Source organism: Salarias fasciatus, chromosome 16 (genome assembly GCF_902148845.1).
Source record: "Salarias fasciatus chromosome 16, fSalaFa1.1, whole genome shotgun sequence".
Taxonomy (NCBI): domain Eukaryota; kingdom Metazoa; phylum Chordata; class Actinopteri; order Blenniiformes; family Blenniidae; genus Salarias; species Salarias fasciatus.
The window spans coordinates 21,050,482-21,077,629 of record NC_043760.1 but is presented as its reverse complement, the minus strand read 5'-3'; the positions used below and the strand labels follow the sequence as shown (position 1 = coordinate 21,077,629).

The 27,148-nt window shown below is 42.8% G+C and overlaps 1 protein-coding gene across 9 annotated transcripts in view; it reads left to right on the top strand.

The window, feature by feature from the left end:
* Positions 1-506: 506 nt before the first annotated feature.
* The window catches only part of dip2a (disco-interacting protein 2 homolog A), a 75,263-nt gene continuing 48,621 nt past the window's right edge, over positions 507-27,148 (top strand). For all 9 annotated transcript variants that reach the window (XM_030112493.1, XM_030112491.1, XM_030112492.1 and 6 more), the window contains exon 1: positions 507-659. In XM_030112493.1, the coding sequence (XP_029968353.1) occupies positions 536-659 (124 nt within the window). In that variant the 5' untranslated portion in view covers positions 507-535. The remainder of the gene's footprint in view (positions 660-27,148) is intronic.

Below are 27,148 nucleotides of genomic sequence, written 5' to 3'. Positions count from 1 at the left end.
CGGTAGGAGGCATCCGAGCACCGGCAGGCGGCATGCGGCGCACGTGCACACGCGCAGACACACACGGGCGAGGTCTCGTGAGCGCGCGCGTCCGGGGCTGCTGTTGCTATGATGCAATGGCGACTGCGCCGTGGGAAGGGAGCGAGGAGTTGAATGAGTTCCCTCCACAGTTGGAGAGAAGCAGCCGCAGACGGTCGGGGCAGCGTCAGCGCCGGAGGACGGACAGCGGGCACGGAGACAGCGGCAGGGCCCCGTCCCAGCTCCCTGCATGGACCCAGGCGGCCAGGTGTGTCTGCTAGCCTCCCGGCTAGCCCTGTCATGACGGCTGGAGAGATTTCTCACACATCTGTACGACGTTGCGGCCAGACGGGAAAAGCACCAACACCCTATTTGCTGCGAGCCGAAACCAAGTGAGGAAGGGGAGTTTTCCTTTTTTTTTTTTTTTTTTTTTTTTTTTTGTCCTCTCTCTCTTTCACCTGTGTGGTCTGATCGCCCTCCTCACCGGAGACCCGTTCGCTCTTCCCACTGGACCACCATGGCTGAGAGAACCTCCAGCGGGCTGCTCACGATGATGTTGGAGCCCACGCCGGCTGTGGCGATGACCCTGCCGGCCGAGGTCCGGGAGAAGCTGGCGGAGCTGGAGCTGGAGCTGTCCGAGGGTAAGTTCACCGCAAAGTCCCGCAGTTTCTCCTCGAGGTGGGGGACTGGAAACATTTGCAGAGACGTGACAGTTTCTGAGAACCACCGCCCTTTATGTTTGGCTCTCTGCTGCCTTTAACACACATTCCCCAAAAGTTCCCCCGGAGTTTTCCTCCTCCTCAGTCTTCTCCATTAAAGGAACTCTCTTAATTAAACGAGTCTGGTTAGTTTATCGTGTTTCACTGCTATCAGATGTAAGTGTATTTTGTTTTGAAGTGTAAAGTTAAACTTCTGATCAGTGTCAGCTGTTCTGACACACCCTTGACACTGAGGTTTTATCAAAATAAGGAGCTTTTCCACCCTTGGTAAAGTTAAAACCTTACATGTTTTCACAGGAACTTTTGTTACATGCTTCAACGCTGCAGGTCTGGATTTCCCCATTTCCATCATGGCTAGATCTAAATAATTCTAATTGTAATGTTCACTCTTATTGGAAATGGTTCAAAGAGATTGCCAGTGAGTGAATCAGTGTTAGGATCTCTGTGAAGATTTCGTTCAGTTTTGAAATATATTGGTGATGTCTTGCTTGTGTTCTGTGGCTGCATCTCTCTGCACCCTCTGTTTGACCCTGGAGTTGTTTTCATGATAAAAATGAAGTGTGCAGAGCAAAGGGACGTGTTTTTTTTAACTAAATTCTTCATTTTCAATCAAAGAAGAAGTTCAGTTGAACTTATTGAAATCCTTACGATTTCCTGAAATTCAAATCTTTGTTAAATTTGTTCATGACTTTTGTTGTTTTGTTTTTGGATTCAGTGGCACCTATAACCCACAGCTTTCTTGTAACCTCTCAGCCACTTGAACATATTTGGTAATGCTTCAACCTCCCAACTTAACATGGATATTCCATCTATATAAAATTAACAAAATGGGCAAGATCAATAGATTGCAACCATCATATGCTAATGCGATCGGTTGACCTTTTCACAAACAACAGATCCATTAAGAGCACACATGCGACTTCTAACATCTGAGCATTGTGCATTATCATTTAGTGTTGGTCTGTAACAGTTTAAAATGAATCATGTCTGTACATGCGCTACTTATCTGGTTAACCTTTAAGCTTTAAATGCCATTTTTCCATCTTTGGTGCTTGAAGGACTTGTCATTAATAAAGGGTTTTTTTTATCCTGTTTAGTGGAAATGTTAAAAAACAGTTTTTGACACCCTGTTAGCAGAGTGAGGCATTTCTTTTGTTGTTTTATTCTTGTTTGGTTGTTAATCTAGCAGTGCTCATTGTTCGTCTTTTTTGTTTTAGAATCTCTCTTGTGCTAAATTTGGTTGAGTTTTTTTCAAGTCCTATTAATTAATGACCCACATAACGTCTGATAAGATTTGGGATTTGACCCCCGGGTCTGGCCCTCTTTTTTTTAAATGAACTCTGGAGATGTTGTTCACGCCACCATCCAATTTAGCTCACCCTTGGCAGTTGTAATAATAGCGAACCCGCTGCTCTCATATCCAAAACTGGATTGATTCTCCTTGGCTGTGTGCAGTCTAGCGTCGCACAAAGGGTTTGGAAAAGATGCAAGGTGCACGCTTTGATAAGCACATTAACTACCATAGAGGCCCCTAATGGGATGGACATGTTTTCAGGAGAGGCTACCAAACTAATCTATATCTGTTCAGTTTCCTCTTCCTGCTCTCCACATGTCACATCCTGCCATGTTGGAGCTCTGATAGCACTATCTCCCTTTAGCTTTTCTACCACTGGCATGCTCTGTTTTCTCTTTCTAACTCTCATTCTTCCACTCTCTCTCTCTCTCTTTCCCCCCCTCTCTCCAAGCCAACCCACCTCTGTGTCTTTTATGTTTTCACTGATCAAAGAAAGGATTGTCATTTTCTTTAGGCAGTGGAGAAATCGGTCTCTTGTTTTATTTTTTTTCTTTTCCTCCTCTCTGCCTAGCTATTTCTGTATACTGATCTGAACTTTTCACCTCGTGATGATGCTCTTCAGTCGCCTCCCCATTGCATCCTGTCTCTGGACAGAATAGGTGACTCATTTTATTGGAAGTAGATGAGAACCTGCGGATCTCGTTGGTTTCCCGTCCTTCTCGGTGTGCCTTTTTTTTCTTCTTCCAGGGGATTTAACATTAGGAATGCCTGTCTTGGTTTTTTAGTATTCATAAGTGTGCCAAATAGATGTGTATGTGTGTCCAGGGGCATTTTATTATTCATAAGCCCGAAGTGATGCCATGTATGTTTTTTTAAGCAGTTTATCAGCAGCTGCCATTGGACTAGTACGAGTTTCAGATTATCTAGCATCTCAGCTAAATGGTATTCCACTGTGTCAGCAGCTCAGCCCTGCTGATGTGTGAAATAAACAATCTGTGCATGCTTATTATATTAATAATGAGCAGTGTTTTCTCTGGAGATGCATTCATTTTCAAAGTCTCTTGTTCTGTTTTAATAGCACGTGTTCAAAAAGGCATCCGTTTCTTGCCACTTCCATCTGTTTTTAGATTAAGAAATTACTAATTGATTAATTAATTAATTTCAGCCATGCAGTTTTATGGCTCATATGACCAGTTGAGTTTCTCTGGACATTTTTTTTTTTTTTTGGGGGGGGGGGGGGGGGGGGGGGGGGGGTGGGGTGGGGGGGGGTGTTTGACAACTTAGATCTATGATTTGTGTTAATGTCATCGAAGGATCAGAAAGTAATTTGCTGTGTGAATCCAGGACCTCTTTTCTCAAGTTGGATTACAAAATACTTCCACTTATTTAAACCGTAAATAGCTTCACATGTAGAAAATGGACTTTGATTGAGTGCAAGTGTGTAGCACATTTGAAAAGTTGGCCTTAAATGATGAATGTTATTTATTATTGATCACTAAATTGATGATTTTAGAATATCTCAAGTATGAAATTGGTATCAATGATAGTTAAAATTCCTTGGAAAAAAGGAAAAAATTCCATCCATCTGCCTTCTTTGTGACTTTATCCAATTCGGAGTTAATCCCTGGAGCCACTTGTAGCAAACACAGAGACAAACACACATACACACCTAAAGGCAGTTTTTCTAGTCTCCAGTTCACCTCAGTTGTATGCTTTTTGGACTGTGGGTAGAAACTAAAGTTTCTCAGGGCTCCCATGTTGAACTCGATCCACCCTACAGACTGTGAAAATACAGAGTTTTGTTTAAGAGTTGAATTTGTCTGCTAAGATAAATAAGTAAATAAACCATCACTTATCATCAGAAGTTGACAAAGAAAGCTTGTTTTCAGAACTTTAATTTCCTACTGCCTTGATATTCCTGCTTTGTGAGACCGATTGCTTTTTCTTGCGCTGGGAGACTGAAATCTCCTCCCACTGAATCGGACACATCAGACTTACTCGAGAGGACCTGGGATATTTCTTGACTGACCTGGATGCAGATGAGTGGCCAAAAGATGGGGCGTAAAGGAGGGCAAGAAGACGGATGATCCCCATTATCTCGTGCAGGGAGGAAAGAAGGGGAGAGACATGTCTGCTGAGTAATTCATAGACTCACTCTATCATTCCCTCGTTTTCTGCCCTCCTCCTCTGTTTGCTCTCTCAACCCTCTGATTACAAAAGTCATTTTTATTTCAGCGCTGCTGCTGTTTGCTGGGGGAGCTGCCAAACTACTGGTTGGTCATTGCGTTTGTTTTGTTTCCAGCTTCGGTTCAGCAAACATTTCCAGAAAAGCCTGGTGCGCTTTTGGTTGTTTAAATGCTGCCTGATTTATGGTTGCGTGGATTTGCTGTAGCAGGTTGGAGGTTTTCACAAAATGATCCAGTGGCACTACATACGGGCAGCCTTCTTCTTCTTCTTCTTCTTCTTTTTTTTTTTTTTTGTTTCCGTTAATGTAAGGGGAAAATGTAATAAATCTCACAGTTCCATTTGGAGAATGTTATATCTTTGTGCTTACTGCCCTAGTTTTTCCTAAGAGATGATAAAAAAAAATCCCACATTTATTTTAAACATATGGAAAAGGTGAGACTGTTCCTGGAGGCAAAGAGGTGATCAGTATGTTATGCTGTTATGCTAATAGTGATAATTAAACTCCCACAACTTGATCACAGTCTCAAGGGTGCAATGATCATTGGTCTGAGTCTTATTTCAGATAACAGATGAAGTGAAATCCAAGTATTTTTTTTAATGTGGTTTGAGAGCTCATATCAGCCTTAACTTCGCACTGCTCAATCAGTCAGTTTTAATTTGGCCGTGTAGCCGGTCTCAATTTCACCTGCCAATCCTGCAACGTCTGCTTTAACAGAGACACACACACACACACACACACACCACTTCACTACAAGCTCTTTTAATCTTTCTCTCATGTGTAATGCTAAGACTGCATGGCTTAAATTATACTGAAGAAAAAAAGAATAAAGACACAAACACAACAGAAGATAAATAAAATAATTCCATTGCCTCTGATATTCCCAAACCGTAACTGCAGACAGAGGTGCTTTCTTTACAGCACTGAGGAAGTGCTCTCACTTGGCAGAGTTTCCCTGGTTGAAGTGAACTCTGGTGCGATTACACAGTTATTGGGTCTATTTGTGGAAGTGTGAATGCTGCCATGCAAAAACTGGGTCTGGACCTGACGAGTGGGCTCGGACCCTTTGAAGAGCGGGTCTGCTTCCAAAACCAACTCTGGTGCCATTCGATTGAAGTCTGAACAGAGGCCGGAACAAAGACATGTAAATTGAGTGAGCACCAGCTATGGCAGGCGTTGGAAATACACTCCAGTCGCTGCAGATATTTGATAGTGTATGCCAACAGAGGAAATCCTGCTGCTGTTTGATGGCCTTATGCATTCTAATAGTGCTTGATAAGTTTCGTCCTTTTAAAAAATATCACCGCAATAAACCCATGAGTGAATTCAGACAATCAGACAACACTGTTGTGAAAGTGTTGAAAATTACGTTGTGTATTGAGCCACGCTCTCATTTAATTCAATTGCTTTGTTGATGCAATATTTCCCCTTGTGAAATTTGTGAAATTGTATATTGAATGTGTAATGGGTTTGTTATTACGGTCGAGTGCCTGATAGGTCTGTGTGGGCCGGGCACTATGAAGGTGTTTAAACGGAGAAATGATGAATGTGTTATTTTTCTATCTCGAGCATAAAAACATCAAGAAAAACAAACAATGAAAACTGAACATACTGGAAAAGGAGTAGGAAGAAGCATTAGCTTATTAAATCCTACCCCCTCTCCAGTCAATCTGTTTTCCTGCTGTGTTTTTTTTTTTCTTTTTTTTTCTTTTTAAACCAACCACATACTCATAAACTTAAATAACCACCAAACAAAGCAAAGAAAAGCAACGAATAATGACAGGCTGATAACTCAATGACATGACCCCAAGAATGTGTTAGTAATTTAAAAGACGATGTGTCAGAAAAGTGCTTTTAATATCTTCCATGACCGCTCGCTCACTATTAAGACCAGTCTCTAACATATTTTAGAGCGCTGTGCTGAATTTCACATCTCGTATTTTTTGCAAGGTATGACTTTCCATTCGACAGTAGCGCCACACAAGAATGTGTTTTAAAGGATGCCATTTCAAATAAACCTGAATCGTAGTCATTGGCCGGCGTGCAGGGTGTGGTTAGCGGACAGCGTTGGTGGCCAGCATATTTGGCAAGCTTATTTTTTGGAAAGTATGAGTGTACAGGAAATCCCGGTGACTTGGCTGTAAAGAAGAGACCACTCAGTGTGGGGAGAGACCACTGGCTGCCCCTGAGTCATTCCTTTCTGTGGTCTCTGCTGTGGTCCCACCTCCAGCTCATGGGGGAAAGACCCCACCGCCGGCCTCGCCCAGTGACTTCAGCCCATTGTTGGTCTAAACCAAACATTTAATGACCGTCGAATCACATTCTACAGTAAGCTTTGAAGACATTTAAAACATTTAAGATTTAGGGGCGATTACTGCGGTGGCTTTGCACATGGCTGCCGGATTGCTTTGTTAATAGCTCCAAAGAAATGAAGAATGTTGAGCCTCAGAGCCGTAAGCTAGCTTACTGCTGTAAAGTCCAGTTGGGAGGGGAAGACGCACCTACGCTGTGCCCCTGCTGTAGTGGAGGCGAGAACATGGAGGGTCATAAATATTTCAGGGTTGTGTCTCAGAGCAGAGCGGAGCTTCAGATTCTTGTGCCGTTCTCATATAGTCATGTATGAAGCGGTCATTGTGCGTCTTGAAGCGATCCGTTCCGTTTGCTGGGCGCACAGCACAGAACCGAGATTCACAGTAGCGACTGTTGTCTGGTTGACTTTGTTGGCGCTGCCTGTTGGGCCTTTTTATAGTTTTCCTCAACATCCTGTCTGGCTTTATAGGACTCATGAATATTTAACAGACTGCTGTGTATCAATGTAATATCTAATATATATCTGTGGCTGTGCGGATGCGGATGGTCTACATGCAGAGTTTCACTTAACAGCCAAATGACGTTGGTGTCAGTGAGTCTATGCCTGTGTTTGAATTTCATATTTGTAGTATGTTTTTAGTGTTTTGGCTATTGTTAAAGAGTGCAACTCTTGCCCATCAGCAGAAGAGATGTTACGAAGACATTGTGTAGGTATTGAAATGACATCTTATGGTGTGTTTTTTGCAGTTATTCCAAAAATTTTTCTGTGTTCCGATCTTGCGAAAACAAAAGCAATATTTTTTCTTATTATTTGAGGGAAAGACTGTAAGTCAGGAGGACGTTTTATTCTCTTTCAATACACTCAACCATAAAGTGACACTGAATCGCTGGTGCCATTTCAGCAGTGTTATATTGCATGTGGTTACAAGTGATGGCAGGGTCGTTGCATTTTCACTACATCGCCAAACTCAGTTGACAGCTCGTAACACATTTTTGTTTCACTGTGTCGAAATGCAAATGAAATCCATTTTCATGACGGTGTATAGTAAAACACGAACACATTACGGTATTTGAGAGCCATGCTACAACTACAGTTTATCAGCGCCTCCATCATACTTTGAAGCTGAGAAGTATGCCCATATACATGTTCTGTCTCGCAAATCAAAATATTCTGGACAAACCAGACCAGGGTTTTAGGGCATCCTTCCTACTAAGATTCACTTTTAAGCATTGCATGCACTTATTATGTGTGGTTGAGTTGAAAACCAACCTGGATGCCGCAGTGGCGTCTTGAGGCCGTCTGCACCCTGGTGCACAGGAAACACGGTAACTTGGTTCAGCGATCAACTGTCCACCCACATCCAAACTGACTCTGGTGTGGTTTGATTGAAGCCTCAGCTCGGCACTGACCAAAGAAAGCTAAACAAACAACATTCTTACTGCAGATGGTCACTGATGTGGACAGCGGAGTAATTCCCGCTGCCCTTCTGACCCCATTATAGATTTTATAAGCTGCGGGTGAGTCCTATAGATGGTGAAAGTGTCAAGGCATTAATCCCACGTGTTGTGTTGCACTTTTCCGAGCATATAGCGTTGTCGTTGAGGTGATGTCGCTGAATATAGGTCAAAACCAGCTGCTTTTCAATGTGGGATTTGTTTATGCCGGATGGCTAAAGATGCCAGTGTGAATACAATGTGAAGCAGACCGGAGTGAAAACTGTTCCTTTCTTCAAACCCTGGTCCAGACCAGAGAACACTGCTTTACCTGCCATAGTATTAAACAGTCCTTGAAGCTTGCAGAGGCAGCAGAGCCCTCTTCCTCTTCTTGGTGGTCAGATGTGTCTGACGTGTTGGAAATTGCTTCACGTTAGTTTTGCGTGGAGTCTTTGTGACTGTAAATCTTGAAAAGCACCCAGTACCAACAGAGAGAAGAGCTGAGCCGAGCTGAGTCGTAGCATGTGCTGGAAAAGCAGCTTAAGCTGGCTCAGCTGCATGAACGGCATGTGTCTCCGTGTTGTTTTAACATTTGGACCTACTTTTCTGAGTCCATCATTCCTGTGGGCTGTGGAAATCTGAGCCAGTCTCCAACCAGGGTTCTGTCCCGCCGATCCTGCCACACCGACACCACCGAGCTCCGCATTTGGCCAGTTTTGTTGTCCATATTTTGCTCTGATTTGACGCTGGGCTCACAACTGACTTTGGCGTAGAACCTGAGGTTCAGAAAGCTTTACTGAAGTGCTCTGTGTTTTGTTGCTGCTGTAGAATGGGCTGTGAGGGGTGTGTGTAAAGTTGGGAGCAGGGCAGTGCAGTGGGCACAGGTGCCAGCCACACATCTGCTGACTAAACAAAACGAGTGCCCCGCATCAAGGACACATTGCAGTTTTCACTCTGCTCCAGTGGATTCTGTTATCCAGCAAAGGCTGATATTCTATGTCCATCACCTCGCTGGTACAATCTCTTTCCTGCCCATCGACCTGCCAGTGTGTGTTTTGATCTATAACCTGGTGGAGATGAGGTGAGTTGCAGCTAAGGCCTCCTCCCAGGTAATCATAGCATCACTGAAAACTGTGTCCTTGTGTTCTCTTTGCAGACCCCCCCTTTTTTTTATCTCTAAAAGGTGAGAGTTATGCTTTCTAAAGGTAAAGGTTTTTTTTTTCTGCATAGATGCTCACAACACTTGGACTGCAGTGTTTTCAAGGTGCAGAGTAAATTGCCTGCAGAGGATGAAAAGAGGTGCAGGGCTGAGGTCGGTTACTTGCTCATGGAGCGTTTTAAACTGTATACAGTTTTCAGAGTCCAAGGTGACTTTATTATTTCATTCCCAGCAATTTGGATCTTGCTATTCATTAACTTTATTCTTTGAGCTTAATCCTTCTTGCTTGTTATTTGACTTGTGCATGTACGAACGTTTCCATTGTTGAACAGTAATGAGATAACGCAGCCTTGAATTTTCCGAAAGACCGCTGTGTGTGTTCAACACACCTGACAGGTGATAACTGTTGGTTTTACTTCTTCTGAACACTTGATGCACGCTCATAGTCATTATCTTCAACATTATAATAAAATGACTGACATGTGAGGCGGCGTTTTGTTGAATGGAGGTTTTGTTGGTGGTCCTACTATCTCTTTAATCGCTGAGCTCCTCCCACAGTTTATGTTTGTGCTTCCATTTAGATTCATCATGTGGTGTTATCAAAGCTATCAACACCTATTAGCTTCTTGTGACCTCTGTGGCGCGGCGCGAGCTGAGGTCAACCTGCAGTGCATGACAGCGCTGTGTGGAGTCCACTGAGCTCAGCTGGTTGGCGAATCGCCTTCACTGGAGGGACTGCCACAAATCCAGACGCACTCCAGCTTGTTCTACAGTTGCTAGCGTGTTCCAGATGATGTCCAGCTTTATCTTGCATTGCAAATTAATTTGATCTGACAGTGGTGTAACATAGTCAGAAATGTGTGGATTTCATTTTATTTTTTTTTACTTTGAAGTTGGAAAATAATGGTTGTAAGACTGAAAAAGTGTCTGAGAAGAGTTTATTTTTATTTTTTTCTTTCTTTTTCAATCAATACGTAGACCTACTCAGGTGTGATGTGCAGATCAAAGAACAAAGAAGCAGTCCTGTAACAGCAGCAGGCTGCCTTGTGAGCCGTCCTGGTGAAAAACAAACAGACAGAAAATGTCTGGAATGTGCCTTGACCTATCAACTTAACCATGAGGAGAGGGCTTTCCAAATCCCCTCCACTGCTGGAAAGCACCGCTGCATAAAAATAAGAAGAGCGATAGCAGCTCGTTTTAAAGAACACAGCCAAATGACTTACCCCCAGCCCCCGCGGTGTCCCGGTAGAATATAGGAAAGGAAGAAAACACAGGTTTGTTTCATTTTCCCTGCCTTTTTAAAATTTTAACTAGTTTTTTTTGCAGTTGGTGTCTGACGCTTTTTAGATAAATTCAGCAGGCTCGGTTCATGTACCAGAAAATGTGTTTTCAGGCAGTGTGCTGAAAGCAGGCAGACAGTTTTAGGTGAGCGCTGCTGCTGTTTCTCCCCAGAGACTCTTCCCAGTGTTATTCCACGTGTACCTGCAGCCAGAGAGGAAGGAGGGGATGATGTGGAGCAAGGGCAAGTCGGGACTGCGTTTACAGCTCCTGAGGCGTAACTGACAAACTGAAAGCCTCTGCATTTAACGATTACTAAGTGATGTCTGAATGCAAGTTGTAAATCAACTTGATAAACGTCTAAGCACTTTTTTTTTTATACTGTTTTTCTTTATTATTCTTAATGCTGCAGTAAAAACTTAAATCACCTTTGATGAATGAAATGATCTCAACAAATAAGACTCCTTCCGATCAGACAGGCTCAATGCCAATCAAGTATTAAAAAAAAAGATTTGACATTTAATTATCCAAATACTTATTGATTTTTTTTTTCTTCAAGGCAGGTTTCAGGGAGAAGGCCAAATATCAATCAAGTTATCCAAATTAGAAGGCAGCTGATCGGCTTCACATTTATCCCACAACAAAAGACATCAACCCCGAAGATAGCCAATATTCTCAAGAGCTATCTTCAGATTTAATAGCATCAGTGAGTGGGTCCTTGAAGTGTAAGCATGACTGCCACAGAGGTTCTTACTCATGGGGGTGGAGTCTGATTGGTGTTATTGGAGGAGACAGAGAGATTTCATGATGCTGTTTGGAAGCCAAAGGATGCCCACCAACAAATTTTCCTTCATTGTCTCGCTTTGCGGTTTGTTCAGTGATTCACTCCTCAGTTTTTAAATACTAGCGCTAGGAAGGTTTTTATGACTGGAAAAAAAACAGTCGCCCTCCTCCATTGACCATTTTATTTTTGTTCTGAGGAGACGGAAATAGCATCATTGATGGGCAGTCTCTTGATCAAAGCGGAGCTGCAGATTCTTGCTAATGAAGTTAATGTTGTTCCGATGGTCCCTGATTAGCCAGACCTCTTCTCTGTACTCCGTCGATGCATTTCTCGATTGCAATCCAACATCTTTTCTGAGAGTGTCACCATTCCAGCAGCGTTTTCTTAGTCAGGTAGGGTTTACTATTTAAGGAAGTTGCTTCCAGTCTCCATTCCTTAGTAATGGTGTATGAATGTGATCATTCATTCGATTGCAGTTCAAAGTCCAAAATAATCGCAGCGGTGTTTTCTCTGGATCTGCCCCGAGCAGATGTTTTACTGATAAGAGGTGGCGTTCAGGTTTTTCTGCAGCTGAAGAACTTTTCTTTTCTCAAATCGAACATCGGTTCCGTCACGTGTTCGTGGTGAGGTTAAATCAGAGCAGCTCTACCTTATTTAATAAAGCACCGGAATGTGTAGAATGTGTTACTCCTGCTTTAAACTGTGTTAAAAACACTGTGGCTCGACATTTGGAATACCGCCATATTTCTTGTGGAATCCCAGGCACTTTGGGATGAACAATGACATGGACACAACTTTAAGCTGGCATGTAATTTAATATAGCCCTCGCTCACACATGCAAACACACGTCACGTCTCTCCGTGCTCTTACCCACAACATTCCTGACATGGAGGTCACGGGCCTCTGCAGCCTGTGGGTGAGGTTCATGGTTGTGGTTCTATAAAGTGTGAGCAACTTGCCCCGCGATGACAGTTGCAACTCAGTTTGTCAAATCCCAGAACGCTGTTCTCCATTCATTACATTCCCTCTCCACGCTGACTTGTGGCCAAGAAACCCACCCTAAATGCACAGATGCATCGTTTTCTTCTGAAGATTAAGCATTTTATGAATTCAGCAGTCGTCTGTGAAGTGTGGGTGAGTGGATGAGTGTGTAGACATGTCGGTAGATGCGAAAACTAAACTCTTCTTGCTTTTCCAGCTTCAGGTCAGTGGTTTTATATTGGAGCTGTTTGTGCTCAGATGCCGAGCATATCTTATTTGCTTGTAAAAATTCCAATAATTTTCATGTGATTATATTTGCAGGAATAATTATGTGGTGCTCTCCTCCTCTCCTGCCCCATCATAACACCAGTTAAACTGTGTGTATGTTGCTTTATTTTCCCTATAATCGAGAATTGCCGTATTTATTCTGTAATCACATATTTATTTCCAGAATTGCTTAAAGGCTTGTATTGCTCCGCACAACATAATCATCAAAGCAGCTGTGGGACTTGCTATTCTATTATGCAAAATGGTTGAAAATAACTTGATAACAATTACAAGATAAACTTTCACATGCTGACCCCACCCCGTCTGTCACCGGCGAAGAGAAACACTCCAGTCTGAAACGCTAATAAGCGGCGAATAGCCGCCGGCAGGCTCTCCTCGTGTGTCATGCCCCCGATGACTCACTTGAGTGCAAACTTTCTCTTGAGGTTTACCTCTGCAGCCTCCAGTTCTTAGCATAATTGCCAGTTGTGCGGTTTTGTGTATGTGAATGAGCGAGCCGTAGAACCTCCCAATCAAAAAGCTAACCCTTGACTGTGTTGCACTCTCCTTGTGCCCTTCTTGTTATCTAATTTGTGGTAGACAAACTAAATTTGATTTTACTGTTGTCATGGCCAGGCCTATATTTATCCCCAAGGTCATTATATGAAAGTGTTTTGACGACCAGGTGGCTTCGCTTAATGCAGAAAGAGGACAGGAAGAGTTCCTGCACAGCTGTCATGTCCACTGAACATCAGTACGGAGAAAGCTGGAAGATTTGCACAACAAAGGCTGGAGAGTGGAGACGACATGTCCGCTGTATTACAGCTGAGTCCCGCAATCCCCTCAGCTTTTGCAACCTCTTGTGTTAATCTTCAACATGTGGATTTTAAGCATTTGAATATTTCTTAACCTTGCTTTTAAGGCTAAGCTCAATCCTTCCAAGTCAATACGATCAAGAGTGGTGCATTTATGTGTCTGTGCTCGAAGGGTTAGCTGAAGGACACTGAAAAAGGAGGAAGGAGATAGGACTTGGGGGGGTTGGATGGTTATGAAGTTTCCCCTCACACACAAACAGCTGCAGTGTGTCAGACTTGATGAAAACAAGCTTTTGCTAATTGTTCATATTCCTTGGGATTAACCTGGTATTAAAGCATGCTTGTACTTTACAAGATATAATAACACAATGAGCACTTCAGAAAGCTGTTTGAATGTACTAGTTGTTGTACGACTCCAGTGTTTATTGTGATCCTGATACAGCAGGTTAAATGACGATGCTCTCAGCGAGGTGAAACAGTCTCATCATGTTTTCATATCAGACTAATTGGCATCTCTATAAACGAGACAACTATGGATATTATCGACAGTATGTTTATTCTGGATTACTGCATCAACAATAGAGCGTTCTCAGTTTATTTTCTGGAGGAACTGGGAAGTTCCAGTTGCAACATCTGATTTAAATCCATGGATCGTCACTGAAATCCTCCTTGAAGAGTTGTGAAGATGAGCTATCTACTGGCTCCAGCAGGGTCCTCCTCAAGGTCTTGACCCCTGACCTGCCGTTACTAATGCTGAATGGGGATGAGTGCTCGATCCCCCACAGGCCGCAGAAGACAAATGACAGAATAATGCAAAGATCCATCTGAGCCGTCATCGAGCCAGCGTGGCTTCTGGCTGAGGACCATGTTTTGGTGGATGATCGACTGGGAGCATGGACTCTACCTTTATCCCCCCCGTTTGCAGGCCTTGCATGTGTGTACACCTAAGTACACATTGAGAGCCTCCTTCCCCCTTCCCCATGTGTCACACAGTCTGTTTGGTGATTTAAGCTGCGAGTTTGGCCCCTGGCTCACATGTGTGTGAGGATAAGTGCAAAAGCAGACCTTGTACTGACTGTCCTGCCCGCGTCTCTCTGGAACTGGAAGTTTATTCTTGTTCCTTGTCATTTTTTTTTCCTCCCCTCCTAAAAGTGATGGTGGAGTCTCTCAAGCACTGGCTGTCCTGCTCAGTGAAAAATGCTGTCTGAAGACTTAGCCAGTATAAGGGTTTGTTTTCGTCTTGGAATGAGCTCCACTTGTTTTTGAAGTATCAGATCTCATTCTGAACTTCACCGTCAGCAATCCAACACCGCTTCCCTAAATAAGGGATATTTTGTCTGGTACTGTGAGCTGGTATTCATTGGTTACATTTTTTTTAAGGTGTTTCTATTCAATAATATGCTACTAAAGTTTGTGCATTCCTGTGGTGAGCCTGATAATCCTTTGGGTTGTTTCTCAAGAATAGACAATATAACTCCAGAAGTTAACATTTTGAACCATCCAGCACAAAACTTTGTGTTCGCTGTATGAGAATGCAGAAAAATCTGAACCTTTGTTCAGCAACATGTTTTAGGAATCGCAACTTTGGGGAATTTTCTTCAGTCAGTCATTCTCACTGAGATCGACTCACAACATCAACTCCTCTTCTGTCCTGCTTTGTCCAGTTCTGCGTCACAAGGGCAATGGAGGTGAAGCCAGCCAACTGAGGGTGAAGATGGGCTACACCCTGGACGGATCAACAGTTCTTTACAATGCACCAAAGTTTACATCATCTAAAAAACAATATATATAATTACCATCGTGCAGCCGTGTTTCAGCTCTGCAATGGTACAAGCAAGCTTTGAGTTGATGCAAAGACACATTTGTAAATATTTGACGTTGTGTTTACATGCAGCCTCACATAATAAATTCTCCAGAGTCTCACTTGAAACTCTCTAATTTCCCCTGTGAGGCAGAGGCTTCACCACATCAGCTAATAGGGTCCGATTCGCCTGCAGTGCTGCTGGCAGACGGTATCAGCTGGCTGGTGTTAGTGAGCTTAAGTCCTGAGAACAATATCGACGCAGCTGAGTGTGTCTCTCACTTTGTTTTATCATCTGCTTGTCCTGAAGAAATGCTGAGCAGCCCTGCTTGCGCCTGGTCCGAGGGCTGCCTGACTTCCAATTGTGGGCGTATGAGGAATGTGGGGCTGGGAAAAAAAAGGCATTAGAGGGCTTTGAGGCATTTTAGAACAAGAGTATTATTCAGCTCGTTCCCCTGTGCAGCAGTGAGAGCTGGACTTGAGGCTACAGTCTGACAGAAGTGAGGAAACAAGCCCCTGTGGTTGCTGATGCTTTTGTTTGTTTGCATTCATGGTATAGTTCACATTTTCTGTCTGCTAGCAGAGGAGTTGTTTCCCCTGCTGGATGTAAATGCCAACACGTTTCTCTAAAGCTTTTCGGCATTATGTTTGCATACATTTAATTCTACTTACAGTTTTCCTGTAGGGTGTGTTTGGTTTCTGTGAAGCTCTTATCCGGTATATTATAGCAGCACAGATGTCTCCAAACTGTCTACTGATGATTTCTCGCTTTCTCTCCCTTGTGTGCCTTTGAAAGAGCACGAGACTATCCTTGGCTCACCTCGGGCAGGAATCCAATGCATTTTTTTTTTTTTTTTCTGGGTTACTTTCTTTCTGTCTATCTGTCTGATACCTCAGTGAGAGGCCCACTCCAGGCTTGGCCCACTGGCAGTCATACTGGGGCTTTCAGTGGGGAGGATATTGATTGATTAGCCGGAGGATTGAAGAAAGGGATTGGAAGAAGAAGTGGGTGAAAGCCGGAGTAAGAGCAGATGGTGAGAGTGAAAATGAAAACTCGATAGATGGAAGTAATTGACAGACGGATGATAACTAGTGCTGCCAAGTGACAGTGGGATAAAATAAGTACAGAGCAGAGTGTAAAGGATGGAGCGACGAGAAAATCTCCTCAGCTTGGTAAGAAGAAAAAACATCTTCTGCTAAGAAGCTTACCAACAGCCCAGAGCGAGGGAAAACATACATTTGTCTACCATGAGAAATTATTCTTCCTTTGATGAAGTTGCCTTTATATTATTTTAGGCCACGCTTTGGGGTTCCGGTTCATTTTTAGAAGTTTGAACCATTTCCTATGGATAGCTCTGGAAACTTTGATCTAACCAATCACACACACATTTGCTGAACTGGGAACAGTCAAGGAGGAGCTGCTCTGAATAAATTAATCAAATATGTTCGTCCGTCCTTCTGTCTGTTGTCTTTACTTGCTTTGCTTGTTTTCAGTAGAGCTTGTTTATCTGTCTGTGTTTCCTGTCAGCAACATACCTCAAAAAGTTATGGGCGGATTATGTTGAAATATTCAGGAAACATCCAAAATGGGACAGGAAGCAAGTGATAAAATTTTGGGAGTGACCCGGATCAAATCCCGGATTCTGGATCAGTTTGAAATTTTTGCCGTTATGTTCAATGGGAAGTCACTGTGGGGGAGGGGGGGACTGGGTTGTTTGGTGGAGTTCTGCACTTTCTGAGTGCTTTTCTAGTGTACAATAGAATTAGAAAAATATCCCAATAACTTTCGTCTGACCTCTGGACAAATTTAATCCAGATTTGTTCACTTCTTAATTTATAAGAACATTTAGTTCAGCTCCAGTTTTCAGATGTAGTTCCTCCCTCATCAAATATTTCTCAGATATAATGTCAGTGTTTTTGATGAAATCATCAACTTCATATTAATCCCATAAACAAAAAAAGATGAATAAAGTCCATTTTTGTCCATATGGTGTTTGGTTATTCCTACAGGCTGTACTGCATACTGGCTACCTGTATGATGTTCAAAAGAAGAGCTCTATTAATTTTTTTTTAAAGATCTTCACTTATGTTGCTTTTAGACAATGGCAGTTAAACCTGAGAAGGCTCACAGGATGGATTTTCCCATCATCCTAACCTCAGGATGCTTTTAGGAAATGGTGACCTAGTTGTTTTAGACCATTTGTGGTAAAGTAGCTGATCAATAGATTCAATACTGCCGTGAAGCAGTATTGGATTTTTAATCCTGATGAAGTAGCTACATTGATTTATCAGATAATTCATTTGCCAAATTTTCCCAGAAACACTGACTCTGTTTTATTTCAATCCATACAGAATCAGTGACTTACTCAATTTTTATTTCTGTAATAATTTAATGTTGCCTCTGTCTCTGTGTCAGATGCACAGTTCTTCCAACAAGGATTATGAGTGATATGTCACTGTGTGACCATGAATCAAAATAAAAAGCATGTCTCCTTCTTGAGCTATCTGTTTAAATAAAAGTCCAGTTCAATTGTTTTTTGGAGGCAAATTGAATTTCTCAAGTCATGTGAAAACTGCTAGATTGGGAAAAAAGATTCTTTCCACTTCTCCGTTACTATATCAGTCACTGTGCGCTGTGTGTAGTCTTGTAGTAAATTGAAGGGCAGATGTGTTACTGATGAGGCCTTCAGGCTGCTGTTTGTCAGGACTGGGATAGTCCTGTCAGTGTCTCACTTTCAGCTCAGGTACAGTATGTGCTGAAAGAAGAAGATGAGAAAGTCTGTCTCAAAGCAGTGCTGAGAAGCACGAGATCTTCTCACCGTAAAATGATCAGGCTTGGAAAGAAAAAAAAAAAAAAACAACCCTCAGCTGAATAGTCAAATTACCTCAGCCAGCAGGTGTTAGTGATAGTGCTGCTCGTCTGCACAGGACCGCAGGTGAGAGGACCCGAATGGGTTTTCTTGACAATGACATGATCAGAAGTTAAACTGATAGTGCGCTCTTTTCAGTGTTGGGATCGTGAGAATGCCTCTGGTTCGCTTCAGTTATTTTGTGCCCCAACAAGATTTCCTGCTACGCTTTATTTCGAGCATGCTCCTGTCTCTGTTGTTGAAATTGTCCTTTTGTAACGTAATGCGACAGTTCATAGTGTTGACAACTTTACTCCTAAGTGAGAGTGCTTAATGAATGATGTTGTTGTATTTAAAATAAAGCATCATAAAAATGCTAATATTGTCTTTTACACTGAAGGCCAAACTTGGGCATAACTTTAACTATTTTGAGGTGAAAGTTTAATGAGCTTAAAAATTAGTTTTGACAGGAATATAAGTGTCATTCAGGACAAAATTTGTCTAATTTTGAATAGAAAAGCTAAAGCCCGATTTTGCTGAATGCTATTACGCAGCACGTTTATTCCCACAGCTCTCGTTAAACACTAAATATAAAGAGCTTCCAAGTCACAGGGGACCAATGAGACGCTCTACTTTCACAATTTGGTGCTTCCTGTCCTCAGATAAGGCTCTCTGAAGCTGCTTTATCCCAGTGCTGGGATGTGTGACTGTGAAGCCAAGCATCCCTCGACTGAAACAAGACGTTTTGTGTAAAAGCCGGTCTCATTCAGCTGCTTATCTCAACCGTGCTGTTTGTGAATCCCCTGCAGTGCGCCTCTGTGTGTACAAACACACCTTAATTTGCCCACTCAGGTGAATGTGAGTGGATGATGTGTGTGTGTCCTGTGATTTGCTGATTGGAATGTTTGTTGTATTAGCATCTGCAAGCAAAGCAGCGTCACGGGTCAGCAAGTGCCTGAGTCAGTCAGTCAGTCAGTCACACACTTCCTCCCTCTCCTTCTCTCCCCTGCTTGTTCTCTCCAGGAACTGGGCAGCCTGCCTACAGAAAGGAGGGGTGGGGTTAGCAACATCCTCCAAAGAACTGCTGCACTCCCGTCCACATTGTCCTTTAATATGAAGCAAGGCACTCGTGGCTAGCTGATGAGTCAGTGCAGGCTTCTCTTTTATAGTGGCTGCTTTGGGTTGTTCTTTATATAAGGAAAGGCTCAGCATGCTTTCCACTGACTCTTAGTTGTATAGGTTCCTTTTTGCACAAGTATGTTAAAGACAAGAATGTATTTAAATAACAAAAAAAAAATCTATCTTGAAGGAAAAACCCGTAAATTATTATCGTTGTTACATTTCATTTGTTTACCATGTATCTATATATTGTTGTAAATGTAAAGAAACAACTGTAAGCTCACGTTTGAGCATTTTTGACGTTTTGTGTTTGCTTAGTGCCGTTTGACGTTTGTGTACTTGTTGGTATGCAGCAGCTCACCTCTTCAGTAGTCATACGATACGGCAGTAATCATGAGTTACACCACAGGACTCTGATTGTCTTCCAGAGTTTAATCAACCGGAGGAGCCATCCTGAGGCTCAAACAAAACACACACATTTGCTAAATGAATCCCACCTCATTGAAATTCTCGTTGTCATTTTGCATGTCGGTAAAGCCCATTAGGAAACCCTTTGTGCTTTCAAATCTAACCACAGTCTCATTGAAGATATTGAACTGAACTAAACAAGCTGTAAGAGATATTTTTTTTTCTTCATTCACCAAATTTAGTTATTTTTTTGCCCCTGCTGTCTGGTTGGTGGTGCAGTACAGTATTGTAAAAATGAGGAGTTTGCAGTGAGTTAACCAGTGTAAACAGTGTTATCAGCCAGACTGCAGAGGGAAGTGTCCATCAACAGCTGAGCGATCAGACACGGGCTCCGAGTCATGCTGGTATTTCCGACCGCTGGATGCTGGACCCTGTTTCCTGTGAATGCTCGGCGTTAAACAGGTCATGCACTGATGAGCAGGCATCTTTCTGTTCGAGCTGCACCTAAATAATTTAATTGTTTCTAGACAGGTCTGAAAAATGTCTACTCTTGTAGCTGCCTTTTTTTTTTTTTTTCAAATCAGATTTACGGTTTTGGTAGATGATGAAGAATTTTTATTTTTTTAGTAGATGAATAATTGAATTGGATTGTCTACATTCATGGCAAGTAGTGTGAATTCTAAATACCAAAAGCCAGCAGCACCATGCATTATATTAAACTTCACTTCTTGTCAGTCGTTGCAGCCGGAGGTCATCCTAGACTTATCATTGACATCCTGAGCCGGCCAATCAGCTCGGATTCAGACATCCATTTCATTGCGGGCCGGCTCTGTCCGCATGCTGAGATCAGACGTGCCACACGTAGAGCTGCGGGGCTTTTTAGCCTCAGTCAGGGATCATCAGCCTCATAAGAGCTTGTGGCCTGTGGCTGACCTTTTGTACCTCACGTACATCATTATGCCTCCGAGCTGGAAGCTTCGCTCGTCTCTCCCTTCATAGCTCGTGGGCTGAAGACCATTATAGCCACCAGTGAGTCGTTACTGCTCTGCAGCACCAACAAATTAACCAAAGGTCAATGAGGTCACACCTGGCGGGCGGGCGGCAGGACATCGGTGGTGCTGCGATAAGTGTGTCGTCGCATGCATAAAACTGACACGGAGAAGAGCAGCGACACTCTGGTGGATTCAGGTTATTGAATTGTGGTGAGAGAAATTAATGCAACAATGGTTTCATTAGGATCAAGGGTCTAAAGCTGGATTGCTTCATCCTCCACTCGAGTGAGCAACAAAAGGAATACCGTGATTACACTGTAGGCTCTTGCAGCCTTCCCTTATATTTTCCCTATAGTTTCTTTCATGAATCATAAAGCCCAGCTCAGACAAAAGACGGTCTCCATTTTCCCCACTGCTCGCTTTCAGAGGTTTAGATGCAGGTAAGATGACACAAAAGCTGGAAAATGTCCTCAGGACACCATCAACACAGAGTCTCATTTTTAAAAGCTCCTTTGAAAGAAAAAAAAAAAAAAAACAACTCAACTACAGGCATGAAGACAGATGGAACGAAAAAAAAGAAATTGAAGAAACAAAGAGAGAAACGGGGAAAACACAAAGCCCAGCGTTCCTCCTCTTTCTGTGAAGTTGCAGCAGATCTCCAGCCTGCTTTCACCCTGATGTCATCTAACATGTCTCTGACCTCAGCTAGCATCTTGCCTCACAGCACCAAACGATACGGCAACCAGATGACTGATTCACAAAAGTATCCAATGATGTAGTGCTTTTGTGTGTGTGTGTGTGTGTGTGTGTGTGTGTGTGTGTGTGTGCGTGTGCGTGTGTGTGTGCATGCATGTGGAACCTTTCCTACCATACATGGTCACAGTGAATTATGCGTTGCCTACAGATAATAAAGCAACGAGGAGCTGAAACCTCATTGCGTATGCAGCAGATATCAGACACCCCGAATAATGAATGCTATTTTATTTTTTAAGATCTGAGAGGTTTAGTTCACAAGGTCAGCTTCAACAACAGAGCTGTTCCTGTATAACTTGTTCAAGTGTTTTCATTAGAATAGCACCTAACATGTAATTATTGATGTCTTTTTTTTTTTTTTTTTTTTTTTTTTTTTTGTTAATTCATATTTTCCTTTACGGCCTTTTCTTCACTGTCAATTTGCTTGTCTGTTACTTTTCATCATGAACAACAATTTTAATTTCTCCTGAAAATTAGGAATTTAGCACATAAAGATGAGGACTTCAATAAGAGCAGCAGCAAAATATGTTTTCAGTGTCAACAGTAAACCTTTTAGCGCTTTTTTTTGTTCCATATGGAAGCTCTCATACCTTCACTCTTGACGCTAAATGCCTTTTTGGTGAAGAACCACCTGTGTTTTGTAATGTAAACAGACGTGTCTGCGGCAGTTGCTTTTGTTTTGTGTGCGTCTGGCTTGCACGTGCACTATAAGTGTCTGTTTTGTGCTTCGTGCCTGTGTGTTTTTAGCAGAAGGCGTGTGTGTGGATGTGTGTGTGGATGTGTGTGTGGATGTGTGTGTGGATGTGTTGTCTGGACTCATTGTTGTAGCCGACCGTGACTTTTGTTTCTTGTTTCCTGTTGCAAAGTTTAAACGTGTGCGCGCACGCACACACACACACACACACACACACACACACACACACAATGAGTAGCTGTTATCCCGCTGTATTTTCTGTGATCTTCAACCTCCCCTCTTTCCCCTCTCAAGCTTTTTCCCCCATCCTTGTGTCATATTTCCTTTTCCTTCACACACAGTCTCCTCTGATGCCTTTTTTTTTCTTGCCCTGCACTCATTCCTCCTGCCTTTTGTCTTCCCCGTACAGTTTTTCTTAACTTACAGCAGACTTATGGTATCACGGCATCACCACTCCTCTGGTCCTTAAAAGGAAATGATACAAAGCGCTCAGACAAGACTCAGAGAACTGTTTAGCTGATGATTTATTGTAATGTCTTACACCTATCTCATCTCTGGGATTTCATTTGGCCAGCGTACCTTTATGACCCGAGTCAGCATTTGTGGTTATAAACTGCTGTGCGGTTGCGCTGAAGATTTAGGCCCAGATTTTCTTTGAAGCGGCTCCCACACAGCCAAGATCTCTGGAGGATGTATGATCATTTCTTTGTGATTATTACACACTGTCAAAGAAAACAGAGTTGTAGTTGGGTGGAGATGGATGAAGCTGCTAAAACTGGACCAGATTCAGAGTGCACATGTTTACATTAGTAATCCCTCTAGGACAATGGATCTGTTTTATCTGTGTCACTCATTAGATCTGGTCAGTGTACAGAGATAATTCCAACTGAGTGCCAACAACTCATTTTAATAGCGGTCTCTGTGAGGTAAGCCTGCATGCTATTTAGGTTATGTCTGCATATCTTGAGAATCTGTGTGGATTAAGAATCAGGATTATCTACTGTATGTATTTTACGTGCCTTTGAACTGTGGATTTGTGTGCAATACAGACATATCTATGCCACAGCGGATATCGAGCACATGTGGTGTGAGAGCAGAAGAATGAGCTTATGCGTGCTCACTTATCCACACGCATGTATCTGCATGATCCCCTATCGATCTATTCAAATAGTGTGTGGCAGCAAAGCAGGTTTGCATGTGTGTGTTGTGTTTGATTTATTACTTTTGCCCCGTGGCACATGAAGCGGTTATAGCAAGAGGTGCGTTGAAGGCCTTGTTGGAGTGCAGTGATCAGCAGCATATGGCCATAAAACAAACCCAACTAATTTGCTCTCAGCCAGGAGCAGAGGTGTAAGAACCCTGGACAAACACTGATACACTGATATCCTGTATCAATGGATCCCTGCTTGCTGCGGAGTTGCAAAACACCGGCTCACACCACTCAAGCATTGTATTAAAGAAAGCTGGAAATGGCTTTATGAGTCATAGGTCTACATGAGGATCGGCGCAGGATGTGTTTAGGAAGGGGATCCAAGCCTTGAACAAAGGATTAAGACCTCTTTGTGTGTGTGTGTGTGTTGAAGGTGAGAGAATGAATATGTGTACTTTGGTGCAGCCTGTCATTAGCGTAGAGCTGAGTGTAGATGCGTCTGACTGAATTTGGGATTGTCTTCTTAAGTTCAAAGAGCTAGAATGGAATGTGTTGCTTCTCTGCATTTGCCTGTTCATTGAAAATCTAATATTTGCATATTCTTGAATTCCTCAGAGATTTCCACGTATATAATGACGCCCTCATAACCAAACGTCTCACTCGCTTGTTGTTTGAGTGGCTCTCACGAGGACTCCGTTAACGTTAGCTTGTCAGTTTCTTGTGGTATGTAGAAGTCCTGGGCGCCTTCATAGAGCTGTATAATTACCGTTGCACAAGTGTCCCTGTGTGGTCTTACTTTCGCTCTGGTTCTGTTGTGTTCACTTCAAATTCTGCCTCTTCGTGTGCCGGTTATGTTCTTGTGTCACCTGGTAAATAACCTGTGCAAACAGGCATGAGGCTCTGCCTGTGTGTGCACGTGTATTAACCGGTTTGTTTACCATTCCCATCATGCGCGTCAATCGCAACCAAGCACGTTTGTGAGTATTGTGAGCGCATTCTTTACGTGTGAGGAGCGAGGCGGAGAGAAAAAGCCAGTGAGACAGGTGTCAGGTGGCCTTGACAGACGGCAGCTGGAAAATTGGAGGATTTCCTCTTTTTAGCAACGGCTGGTTAACTCCCACACCTCGCACCGCCGGTTCACACAGACTCCACATTTGTAAAGGCACAATTAACCTTGTTACCGGTGACTTTATTTTATGCAGTTTATGCCTGCTGTAAAACATGTCAGTAAGCACAGATTGTTTTTTCAAGGCTGAGGTAGTTGAGAAGTTGTATTAAAGAAATTTCCTTGTCAGCTAACCAAATGGCTGAACACTATGTCGTTTAAATACATCTATTATTACTTTTGTTTATAATCATGGTTTAGACTTATTTGAGGTTAAAAGTCATTCCTAAATATTAATGAAGTTTGCCATTGTCTAAATCACCTTAATGTGAATGATTGAAAGTCAAAGCAAAGATTGCCAAGTTAAAATGGAGATCAGACCTGTTTTTGTGACTTGTGCAGATCACTTTGTGGTTTGACGATGAATGATGAATGGAGCATACATGGAGAAGTAGTATCGTGTACTCGGATCTCTGAGATCAGCCATCATAGAAGGGATGGGTTTTGAGTTAGACGTATTGTGAAAGAGAAGGAAAGGATTAATGGAGACTACAAGGAGGAAAGGGAGTGAATAGTTTCTATCTCTGTTCTGTCACAGGGAATTTATCTTGTGAAAACAAATTTTCTTAGAGTGCTACAATCACCTCTGTCTCTGCGTTTCTCATCTCTATTGTTCCCACTAATTTTGATGTTATCCCATTATCAGTGAAGTGCTGTTACATGAGTTTGCGCTTAATTTCCAGATTTGAGAGAATTGAGTGAATAATTGTTTCAATTTCCTGGAAATAAAAGCTTTTTGAAGATGCACATTTTTTACCTTACTCGTCTCCACTTCATGTGTGACCTGTTCCGGATCAATCCTACACACATGCCGTCTTCTTTCCTGCTCTTTTTGTGTTGAACCTGAGTCAATCAGGGTCACTTGACCTCCCATTACCCCCTTAGATTTGACACTTTTATAATCACACTCCATTAAACTTCAATGAACGCTTGAGATGGCTAAGAAGTGAAGGACCCAGCTGTCTCGTCTGCAGTCTAATCTACTGATCCTCATTATCGCAGTGTTCTGCCTCAGGTCACAATAAGCCTGCTACACTGACCTAAACACACACACACGTATGCAGACAGCCATGGACAAGGTCGCCGCACCGCTGTTGTGTTTGCTCTACAAAGTGAAACATAAGGTCCACATGTGTGCAGCGGTATGAGGAGACGATAGATGTGTCTGTTTGAAGTTACTACAACGGTGAGCTGAAGCATTCGATATGCTTCATTGTATTGTGAGATGTGTCTCGGGCTTGTTTGTCAGGACTGTATTAAGGTAGTGTTTGTCAAGGTGCAAACTGGCGCTGATCACAGAAGACTGTCGGGAGGCATGCTCAGTCCGTCACACAGCAAGGCACCATTCAAATATGTTTTTGTGTTGTTCGAGGAAATCTGAGAACATTCAAACTCTACACAGCAAGGCCTCCAAGCCGAGTCGACCTCAAACCGGGGACGTTGTCACAGTGTGGTGGGGGAGCGAACCACGACATCGATCTGTGGCCCCGTCATGAAATGAAGTTAAAAACAACAGGACACTGCTGTTGGATTTTAGGTTATTAGACGTGGCACCGAGCCACTGACAGGCAGTTCAACGCCTGTGGACAAATCACCTCCATTTTTTTACTGCCCCCAGGGTGCCATAAAACCCAGAACGCCGTGGCTGCATGAAGATTTACTGGAGATCTACGGTTTGTAATGTATTCCATCATGCTGAACTGATAAAAACACAAAGGTCTATACGGACCTTTCAAAAAAACCATGTTTTTCACTTCTATTCACTTGTGAACCATTTTTAATCAAACAGAGCTTCCTTTGTGAACAAAGTTAAAACGTGCCACTGACGTAATGCAGTCTGTCTTTTGAAGAAGTCATTGGCAGGCTCTCTGTTATGTTTGTGACAAACAATTCCGGTACAGAGGGTTCGAAAGTGGAAACAACCCAGGATTTTTTTTCTCCCCTCAACAAGCAGTGACAAAATTTAACAGTTTTTGCTGTTTTTTGGATCAGGATTGCTAAATTAACCGCTAAACATGACTGCTGTTTTAGGTTCATAGAAAACAGATGAAACCGTCAATGATACCCTCCGTTGTCTAAAACCTCATCGGGTTCCAAACTTCTTGCTTCTCAAAGTGAGTCCTCCATTATTCTTGTAGGCCCTCTGAAATGTGACAAATCCCCAAACTTACAGCGGCGTCTGACAGCACCTCACAACACTGCCGATTTCCTCTCGCCGCCTTATACCTCCTCCATTTCTTTTTATTCATTCCCTTAGAGGATTTACTATGCACACACACACACACAAAGACACACACACACACTCGCCCTGCTCTGCCAGCCTTGTGAAACAAGGGTCTGATTGGATGATGCCAGACTGTCGTTACTCTGCTCTCCTTAAATCAATCTTTCCAGCAGCTGCTCTCACTCTCGGCTCCTTTCCTGACCGTCTTTCTGCGCGTTTCTTCTCCAACACGTCCGACCAGTAGAACTGGTTTCTTTGGGTGCTTGCAGCAGCACGTTGACCTTTGTCAGTCTTTCTGTGAGATCTGCCGTGCTGCCTTTCAGAGGACATAAAGTCGCAAAAATTTGAATGAGCCTGGTTAATGCAAAGCCGACGCTGCGGCAGAGTTCTGAGGTGTGTGCTTGTAGCTGAAGGCGAAGTGCAAAGCTTAGAATGACAAATGAAAAGGGAGTCAGTGCAGTCTGATAAGGACGATAACATTGGAATCGACTAAAACTTGACATTTCAGGAAATATCATTGTAACTATACACAAAAGTATGACAGAAATACCTTGCAGCTGGTTCCCATCAACTTGTTTGCTGATTACAGATTTACAGACGTACACTGTGAAAGTGCCAATGAACAGCAGGTGTGTGAACTCACTCTGAATCTGAACATTTTCCTTTAAAATGTGCGTTCCAGACCCTAAGTGTTAAGTGCTTTCCATTGAAAATATCCTAAGTTGGTTGTTAAGAGGGAATCAGAAAGC